Source organism: Scyliorhinus torazame, chromosome 1, assembly GCF_047496885.1.
Source record: "Scyliorhinus torazame isolate Kashiwa2021f chromosome 1, sScyTor2.1, whole genome shotgun sequence".
In the NCBI taxonomy this organism is placed as follows: Eukaryota; Metazoa; Chordata; class Chondrichthyes; order Carcharhiniformes; family Scyliorhinidae; genus Scyliorhinus; species Scyliorhinus torazame.
The window spans coordinates 351,959,295-351,969,699 of record NC_092707.1 but is presented as its reverse complement, the minus strand read 5'-3'; the positions used below and the strand labels follow the sequence as shown (position 1 = coordinate 351,969,699).

At 46.9% G+C, this 10,405-nt stretch overlaps 1 protein-coding gene across 1 annotated transcript in view; it reads right to left on the bottom strand.

Moving 5' to 3' along the window:
- Positions 1–802: 802 nt before the first annotated feature.
- The window catches only part of LOC140421773 (uncharacterized), a 49,389-nt gene continuing 39,786 nt past the window's right edge, over positions 803–10,405 (bottom strand). Inside the window, exons 4-5 of the mRNA XM_072506672.1 lie at positions 3,895–8,499; positions 803–1,773 (exon numbers count right to left, since the gene is read on the bottom strand). Coding sequence (XP_072362773.1) covers positions 6,882–8,499 — 1,618 coding nt within the window. The 3' untranslated portion in view covers positions 803–1,773; positions 3,895–6,881. The remainder of the gene's footprint in view (positions 1,774–3,894; positions 8,500–10,405) is intronic.

Genomic DNA, 10,405 nt, shown 5'->3' with positions numbered 1-10,405 from the left:
TCTCTTTCAAAATCTGAAACTTCTCTCATTTGCCAGTACTCCCCTGCATATAATACACATGGGCTTTGCATCCTTATTTGCATTGCACAATTGACAAAACTACACCTCAATAAATCATCTTTATACTGCTTTGTTCCCAAGTTAAGTTTCTTCTTTGTCGGCTGATAACCAGAGGCCCTGGAGCTCTGTACAGAGCTAACACTAGCACTGCTCTGTCCTGCCCTGGACTCTCCTGCACAGCTCTCTCCAGCAGATGCTGTTGTGAGATCCTGTTTAATAGGCAAACTGTCTATCTGAGTCTCTGACCATCTCTTACTTCGAAGAAAACCATTCGCCTTCACAATTTACTTGCCTTGCTAGCCAGCAGCTTGAAAATTGAAACAACACTGCTCTGTGATTTGGCGCTAAAAGCACGTACCTGGAGGGCACTTGACATCAAGTGTGCGTACTAGCTACATGACCTGTTCTCTGCTGCTGCTTCTGGCTGGAAGATTCCACTTAGCCTAATTTATTTTCAGTTAAAAAGCGGTAGCGGCCGCCATTCGCGATGTAAAAGCCAGTAATGGACATTGCGCGCATTTCCCATGATCAAGAACAGCGCGACCAAGTGCTCTGCGACCCTCCAGCACCTGCCTGAGACCCACCAGCAGGTCATGACCCGCACTTTGAAAACCCGGTGCTAGAGTAGCCAAAAACACAATGGTTTTAACAAGCATAATTATCCTGCTTAATTTTGTGTGCCTTTTTTCTCTGCCTTGAATCAAGACAAAATAATTTTTTAAATATTCAGTCTTCTAAAGGACATTTTGAAAGCACATTGTGTTATTTAATGTAAGGCTTTCATAAAAAATATACGGTACTTAAAATTTCCGGGTTGAGGCATGTTGGATGTTTCTTCTTCTTAGGCAAACCTTCAGCTTCAGGGATGACTTGCTTCAATTGTGAAGTTCTGAGATGGCTGATAAGTCCAATATGCGATCTGCAGACCCTGCCACGCGCTGAGTAGGTGATTCTTGAAGGGTTGGGCAGATGTGTTGTTTGGAGATTTGTGCACTTCCTCCAACAGTTCGACATCCACTCTGCACGTAACAATGAAGTCTCCCGCTGTGTCAGTGCCTCCCTTCCTTTGGTTGGTCACCAAATAAGAACTTAGACATGAGCTGACCTCTAACTTCAATTACAAAAGAGTTGATGGGATGCGCAGATCACAATCACATTCTTCAAAAGGTGTGCATTTTTCAAAGCCATTTCTGCTGCATCTCAGCCAACTTACTAATACATCAAAGAGACATACTCATCCTTTGTGACAAATGGTATATATTCGAGATGCCAAAGGAATCTGTGGGTAGATTCGCAATAGTCGTGAAAGAATCATTGAGCACTGAGGAGCTTCTGCCAGCATGGAAGCAATTAAATGTATTATTTTGTGTTTCAGCAGGGACACAAATCTGATCCAGAGAACCACAGCTCAGTAGTCCCATATCAAAAGTAAGAGAAATACTAGAATCCAGAATACAGAGTAGGTCAGAGGGATATACATATAGCCGTTTGCTGTCAGTTTTAGCCAAGTAAATCTTGCCTCTGGGTCTGAAGATTGCATGTTCAAGTTAGGCCTTGCAAAGTGTGGCGAGCCGGATATATCCCGGAAGAGGAATCTACCAGCTGTGTTGCACCGCGCTGCCTTTCAGGCGGAACGTAGCCAGTAGATTGCGCCCCGTGTCTACCATCTCAGCTATATGTAAAAAGCTTTATGGCATTACTCTCCCATGGTGCCTATTTGAAAAAAAGGAGAGAGATTTATCAATGACTTTGTCAGTATTTATTTCTCAACTGAAAATACCTGGTCATTGCTCCCATTTCTATTTGTGGTACCTTCCCGTGTACAAGCTTGTTGTAATTGTCTACATTACAGCAGTCACTAATCGTCAAAGGGAATTCATTGGCTGTGCAATGCATTTGAGGTCATGAAAGACACAATATAGTTCTTTCATAAAATGTTGAAATATTAGGCATAGATTTGGAAAAGAAAAGTCCTGCTTGTCAAATCTCCTCCTCCTCTTTGAAAATGTTAAGAGTAAGATAGATGGTGCGGTGACACGAGAATCAATTCCTCATTTCCAAACTTCACAAAAGCATTGCCCACAGGCAGTGTTTTGCCAGAAATCAGGCTGGAAAATGTAATGATAAATTTCAAACAGATGATAATACATCTATGGCAGAAAGTGCTGCTTGAAGGAACGAAAGGTAACGTGGAGTAGGAAATTTCCTTTGTGACTTGCTCATTGGATGGAAATGGTATTTCCCCATCCTGTATGGCTCATTTCTTAAGTTACGACTTAGAGGTTGAGGGGGGAGGTGGTGGTGGTGGTGGTGGTGGTGGTGGGGGGGGGGGGGGGGTGGTTAGTTAACACCAGCTATGAAGTGTGATGAGAAGTCTGGTTCTCCTCAGAAAATTAATTCAGAATTTCACAGAATTTCGTTTTTGTCACCACAGGACCTTGTTTTACCAGCAATTGGGGAAACTGATATATGTAGTTGCACTATCCAATGGACAGAGAGCCATTATAGACCTGATGATCGTTTCATCTTTTGAATCCAATGTGTCGGGGGTGCTTGGCGCACTAATGTAGTTTGGCAAACGACTTGGCCGACAGGGGGGCAGAACTTAAGGTGAAATAGTTGTGGGTGGCAGAGTTTTAGGCGAGTAATAGTGTTCGAAGAGCAGGACTCTTGATTACCAAACTGGCGCAGTCAAACCTGGGATGAAATTGTTTCTGTGGCATTTGACGATATATGGGAAAGGATGTACAATATGCTTTGAATGTCGAAGTGGGTAGTCTTCATGCTGTGGGATTTGGAACTGAGTTTAAGATTAAACAGGCAATTGAGGTAATGCACCATCAGATTCAGTCTGCGTGAGAAAAATGGAAGGAGCACCAGTGAACTTAAATTATGCTTAGAGTATATATTACAGGAAAAAAGAGCTGCAAGCACCATAGACTCTAATCTTTCTAACTTGCAGACAATTAATGTGGCATTGCATTACACAGCAAAAGATCACTAATACCTTATTATCATCATCCGGCTGGAAAGCAACTATTCAAAAAGTTTTGAGAAGCCAAATGTTTTTAAACCCTGCAATGTGAAACACACACTCACTCACCAACCCTGTTTTTAATACATAAAGCAGAGTCTCAAGAAATTATTGATTGGGCTGGCCTTTTTTTTTCAATGTTTATTATTATGACATGGTTTGTTTATCTCCGATGTCACAAATAGACTGCGCAAGAACCTGGCATTAAAAAAAAACACCACAGCACTCTGTTCTTATCGGCACAGATTACATCACAAAGCCAGTCCATAATTCCTCAGTGCTCTGTCAGCAAGCGGGAGCGATATGATAAGGGAGAGTCAAGGCTGAACATTGACACAGCTCTCTGTTTGCTAAAGTATGGTATGAGGAACAGCTGAAACTACCTTGGAAGGGAAAAACTGAGTCATATGATTAATGTGTTCATTCAAAATGGTCTCAGCTTGTTGAGCAGATGTAGATGTATGTAGGATTTGGATGTGGGCAGGATTTGGGGAATTTGTTACAAAGGATTATCAAGATCTTTGGATTGTCGAGAAACTGCGCTTTCTATGTGATTTTCAATTATCTTAAAAATAAAAGTTTACAACGTCAAATCACAACTCAGTTGAACTCAGCAGCGACTGTCAATCAATCTTATTCATATATGTCATCATTAATATGAGGAACTAATACTGGCATGATCGAAGCAGTGTCGGACACTCATAAAAATAATAATAATTGCTTATTGTCACAAGTAGGTTTCAGGAAGGCAATCTGTAGAAACTCATGGAACAGGATTTCTCTATCCACAAGTAACTTACCAACTAACTCACGATTTCAGAGAAAACAAATTGCTTGGGTTATTTGAAATATTCAGATAGACTCCGGTGATGTTTTGAAACATTGTTAATGAGGATTATTAAATAGAAAGCATCCTAATGCTTCCTTTTGGGACACGTGAGCTGTTTGTCAGCTCTTTCCAGAAATAGCTTGGAAGACACCTGAGCTGAGATAGAATGGGGCTGATGACTAACTTCCACCCAAAACCAGCATGAAGTGCTTGTGCCACCCATCTGAAGTCAAAACGCCTGAAGCTATTTTTGTAAAAATTGAACAAGCTGTAGAGCTCTCTTGTCCCCTAGAATCCAACTACACATGTTGTGGGTGGGAGTGCAGATCTGAAGCTGCCTGGATTGCCGGAAGATCAAGGAGTCTGGGAAAGCGAGTGTGCACATGGAAAAAGCTCTCACTGATTTTTGTGAATAGTTGAGGCCCAGCATTGATCCCTGTTGAGCTCTCAGTGAATGTTTCTGGCCACATGGGTGAGCCAGTAATCCATTGACTCCATGGTGTAGTCACAAACCAGGTGAATATTGAGAGAGCGGATTAAGCTGTTCCTGATGGATCTCACTGGCCAGTCACTGGGTGCCTAAATGGCCACATGGATGCAATTGATACCCAGGGGAACCAGCGATGGAGGCAAAACCCAAAGTCCTCTGCTCCTGTGAGGCCATGTCTGTCTTTAAATGAATGTACTGTCCAGCTCTGACAGAGAGGGCATCAGTGACTGCAGTGGTGTGCAGCTGTATTTGAGATGCCACTGAAGTATGCAGCTGATCCTTGGAAGTAACCAGAAGTGAAGAAGTTCAGGACCACTGGCTTTTATAGCGATAGCTCAGGTTTGGCAATCGGTGATATGAGATGTGATATTTTTGGCGGCAAAGGCACAGATGTCTGTGCCCATCTGACTGGAGAGTCACAGATTCCTGTGGCACTCATTCCCAGTTATCTTCAGGTATTTCCATATTCGCTGGCAAATTCTTGTGTTGAGAGCGTGGCCTCTGTGCCCGCTCCCCACCTCCTTCCACTCCTAAGCCCTCCTGCTGCCTGGGATTATGCCTTTCCTGGGGAGGGTGTTAACCATCATTGCCACTGGGTCTCAAGTCTTACCATTGTGCCTCCATAGCCAATTGGAGATTTTATTCCGGGCACTTGGTTGCTCAACTTGTTTTAGAATTCTTGCATCCTGCTCTTCATCCTGTGAACACTGGATGGTTCCAAAGTCCACACACTGAGTGCCCATTCGCCCTGCTGCCTGCACTGAGCCAAAGGCATGTCCTGGTTGAAAGATGACCCCCCCCCCCGCCCTTCCTTGCCCTGCTGGCCATTGTATGGGGCCAGGGTGATTGTATGGGAGTGATGATTGGTTCCCTACCTCTCTCCATCCGCTGCCGCTTGTCATTTGGATTGGATTGGATTGGATTGGATTTGTTTATTGTCACGTGTACCGAGGTACAGTGAAAAGTATTTTTCTGCGAGCAGCTCAACAGATCATTATGTACATGAGAAGAAAAGGGAATAAAAGAAAATACATAATAGGGCAACACAACATGTACAATGTAACTACATAAGCACTGGCATCGGATGAAGCATACAGGGTGTAGTGTTAATGAAATCAGTCCATAAGAGGGTCATTTAGGAGTCTGGTAACAGTGGGGAAGAAACTGTTTTTGAGTCTGTTCGTGCGTGTTCTCAGACTTCTGTATCTCCTGCCCGATGGAAGAAGTTGGAAGAGTGAGGAAGCCGGGTGGGAGGGATCTTTGATTATACTGCCCGCTTTCCCCAGGCAGCGGGAGGTGTAGATGGAGTCAATGGATGGGAGGCAGGTTCGTGTGATGGACTGGGCGGTGTTCACGACTCTCTGAAGTTTCTTGCGGTCCTGGGCCGAGCAGTTGCCATACCAGGCTGTGATGCAGCCTGATAGGATGCTTTCTATAGTGCATCTGTAAAAGTTGGTAAGAGTCAATGTGGACATGCCGAATTTCCTTAGTTTCCTGAGGAAGTATAGGCGCTGTTGTGCTTTCTTGGTGGTAGCGTCGATGTGGGTGGACCAGGACAGATTTTTGGAGATGTGCACCCCTAGGAATTTGAAACTGATAACCATCTCCACCTCGGCCCCATTGATGCTGACAGGGGTGTGTACAGTACTTTGCTTCCTGAAGTCAATTACCAGCTCTTTAGTTTTGCTGGCATTGAGGGAGAGATTGTTGTCGCTACACCACTCCACTATGTTCTCTATCTCCTTCCTGTATTCGGACTCATCGTTATTCGAGATCCGGCCCACTATGGTCGTATCGTCAACAAACTTGTGGATGGAGTTGGAACCAAGTTTTGCCACGCAGTCGTGTGGTGTACAGGGAGTAGAGTAGGGGGCTAAGTACGCAGCCTTGCGGGGCGCCGGTGTTGAGGACTATTGTGGAGGAGGTGTTGTTCATTCTTACTGATTGTGGTCTGTTGGTCAGAAAATCGAGGATCCAGTTGCAGAGTGGGGAGCCAAGTCCTAGGTTTTGGAGGTTTGATATGAGCTTGGCTGGGATTATGGTGTTGAAGGCGGAGCTGGAGTCAATAAATAGGAGTCTAATGTAGGAGTCCTTGTTTTCAAGATGCTCTAGGGATGAGTGTAGGGCCAGGGAAATGGTGTCTGATGTGGACCGGTTGCAGCGGTATGCGAATTGCAGTGGATCAAGGCGTTCTGGGAGTATGGAGGTGATGCGCTTCATGATCAACCTCTCGAAGGACTTCATTACGACTGAAGTCAGGGCCACTGGTCGGTAGTCATTGAGGCACGTTGCCTGGTTCTTCTTTGGTACCGGTATGATGGTGGTCTTCCTGAAGCAGGTGGGGACCTCGGAGTTGAGTAGGGACAGGTTAAAGATGTCCGTGAATACCTCTGCCAGCTGGTCCGCGCAGGCTCTGAGTGCACGACCAGGGATCCCATCTGGGCCCGTCGCCTTCCGAGGGTTCACTTTCAGGAAGGCCAATCTGACTTCGGAAGCTGTGATGGTGGGTATGGGTGAATTATGGGCTGCTGGGCACTCGACAGCGGATTGTTGGTTACCTGCTCGAACCGAGCATAGGATGCATTGAGTTCATCAGGGAGGGGTGCGCTGCTGCCAGAGATACTGTTCGGCTTCGCTTTGTAGCCCGTTATGTTGTTTCGTCCTTGCCACAACCGCCGAGAGTCTGTCTGTGACTCTAGCTTGGTTTGATATTCTCTCTTGGCATTCCGGATGGCTTTGCGGAGGTCGTACCTGGATTTCTTGTATAGGTCAGGGCCATCTGCCTTGAACGCCTCAGATCTGTCCTTCAGTAGGGAGTCAATCTCGCGATTGAGCCATGGTTTCTGGTTGGGGAACGCACGTACTGCTTTCTTTGGCACACAGTCGTCCACACATTTGCTGATGAAGTCTGTGACGGTGGTGGCACACTCATTTAAGTTGGTCGCTGAGTTCTTAAATATGGACCAGTCCTCTGTCTCTAAGCAGTCACGTAAGAGCTCTTCTGTCTCCTCGGACCAGCACTGCACAACCTTCTTAGCTGGATTCTCCCGCTTGAGTTTCTGCCGGTATGCCGGGAGAAGGAGCACCGTTTTATGGTCTGATTTCCCAAAGTGCGGTCGGGGGATGGAACGGTAGGCGCCCTTGATTTTTGAGTAGCAGTGGTCAAGAGTGTTGTCGCCCCTGGTGGGACAGGAGATGTGCTGGTAGAATTTTGGCAGTACACTCTTGAGGTTGGCCTTGTTGAAGTCTCCGGCCACGATGAACAAGGTCTCCGGGTGTTCTGTTTCGTAGTTGTTTATTACTGTGTATAGTTCGTCCAGCGCCTTCCTCACTACTGCCTGGGGTGGGATGTAGACCGCTGTGATAATGGCTGAAGTGAACTCACGTGGAAGATAATATGGGCGGCACTTCACGGTCAGGTATTCCAGGTCTGGGGAGCAGTAGGTCGCCAGAGTCGCCACATCCAAGCACCAAGAGGAGTTGATGAGGAGGCAAACCCCTCCACCCTTCGCTTTGCCTGATGATGCCGTGTGGTTCACCCAGTGAATTGAGAAGCCTTCAGGTTGTATGGCACAGTCCGGTGAGGCAGGGGTGAGCCATGTCTCTGTGAAACAGAGCACACAGCAGTCTCTTACTTCCCTCTGAGAGGTAAGTCTGGCGTTAAGTTCATCCAGCTTGTTTTCGATCGCTTGGAAGTTTGCCAGGAGTATGCTGGGGAGAGGGGTCTTGAAACCGCGTTGCTTCAGTCTAACCTGCAGACCACCGCGTTTCCCTCGCTTCCTCGGTTGGCGGCTGCTGCTGGATGATCCTGGGATCCGATGGCAGATGTCAGCTCTTGTGGAAGGTAGGTGGTTGCGTCTGGCGGGGTACAGGGCGCTGGTGGGGTCCACGGCGCTGGCGGGGTCCAGGGCGCTGTTTACGTATCTGGGGTCGCGTGTGGCAGGGTCCCGGGCACTGGTTGAGGGAGAGGGGTTGTTGCTAGGGGAGCATGTTTGCGATCCGGATGGGTCCCGGCGTTCTGCAGTCGCAGGAATACCTTGCAGCGCGTTCGGGTCCTCGTGCGCGGTCTCCGCCGTTTCGGAGGTCCTGGGTCATGGGCAGGGGATTCCGGAGGCAGGTTGGGCTGGGTCCCATGGTCTGTTCCATCCCTGGGCGCTCCTGTGGTCGGATCTTGAAGTAGGCCCGTTCGAGCCTCCACGTGGATTTTTCTTTCTTCCATCACCAGGTAGGTCGGGTCGCTGGGCGGGCCTCTCCGGGTCGGGTCGCTGGGCGGGTCTCTGGGGGTCGCGTTGGGCTGGGCCTTGCTGTCGGGGGTCGGGTCGGGAGCTCCGGGGACTGGGCAAGGCGATCTGGGGGCTGGCGTCGGTAATTAGGCCGGGTTTGGAGCTCCGGGGTCCGGGTCGGCTCCAAATCGAGGTCGGGGCTTCACTTCCGGTTTGGGCCCGATCTTCTTCCAGGTCGTGGAGGTCAGGCCGGGTCGGGTCAAAAGGTCTCCAAGGGCCTCGGAGGATGTTCAAGCCTGCAAGAGAGGGTAAAAGAGAGAGGTTAGTAATAATGTTAGTTTTAGAATTAATTTTTAAAAGATTCGAACGAGTATAAGTTAAGTAAAAAGTGGATCTGTTTGGGAGAGCTCCCAGAGAGTCGCCTCGCTCCGGCGCCATCTTGATGTGCAAACATGCAGCTAATGAACACATAGAATAGGACACGACCAATGAGCAGTCAGGACACTCGGGAGTGGTATCTCACTATAAAAGGGATGAGGCACTCACACCCCGCCTCGTTCCACAGACCAACATCTACAGAGTGAGACAGGGTGTATCCTCAGCATCACACCCCATCATCGCACCCCAGCATGTGGCTTAGAGCAAGGCTGGTTCAGTTAGACTGTTACTACATTTAGATTAGCAGAGAGTCGAACTCATTGAGAACTGTGCTAATAGTTCAATAAAACACATTGAACTCACTTTAAAGTCTGGAGCATCTTTTACTCAAAACTGCATCAAGTGGCATCTTGTGTTATTCCAAAGTACATAACACAACATGATACCAGGAGTCTGTTCAATCTAGTTAGTTCAACTCAGCAAGATCCATGACGACCAGCGAATGTATACCGCCACAATGGAAAAGATTCATGCTCCTCACCAGCTCAGGACCTCCGGCAATCTCAGTGCCAACTGGCGGACATTCAAGCAGAAATATCAGCTTTACATCAAAGCATCAGACCTCAATTGTGCGCCTGATGCACGCAAGATAGCTCTTTTCCTCACCACAGCGGGTGATCACGCCTTGGAAATATTCAACTGTTATGGGCCAGGGTTTAGAGAACCCCAAAGTGTATCATGGAGTTCACCTGACCCACAACTTTTAATAGATTGTGGTATGGGGAGCACATGGCCCACTCTACCTTCCCACAAGAAAAAAAATAAACTATCAATTCAAGATGGTTTCATTGTTCACCTTTTCACTATCCTTTAAGAAATGCACACAGTAAATATACTTTTTTGTTTAAAAAAATAACACATGCAAACAGGTATAATAATATAGTCCATTTTTCGTTTGTTTTTCTTCCTCCAACTGAAATCCTTCTCGATTGACAGTCTCTTTGAACAAGAAGGTCTCTGCACGATCCGTCCATTTCTCTACAACTCAGCATTTCTCTTTAAAGTCAAATACTTTAGTTCAATCTGGTCATAGAGTCCCTTGTAATTCTCCAACACAGGAGCATTGGTTATCACAGCTTTCAGGCCGTCAAATGCCTGTTGAAAGTCTGCTGTCCACTGAACTTTTCAACGTTTCTTCAGCAAGTCCGTCAGTGGAGCAACCACACTACTAAATTTTCTTTGCACAAATGTTCGATCAAATCCACTCATGCCAAGAAATGGCATTATTTCCCTTCGTCTTGAGGGTATCGGAAACCCCTCAAGGAAAGTGACTTGAGCTTTTCCAAATTCACTTTTGGCTAGGTTTACCACCAAACCCGCCTCCTGATGTC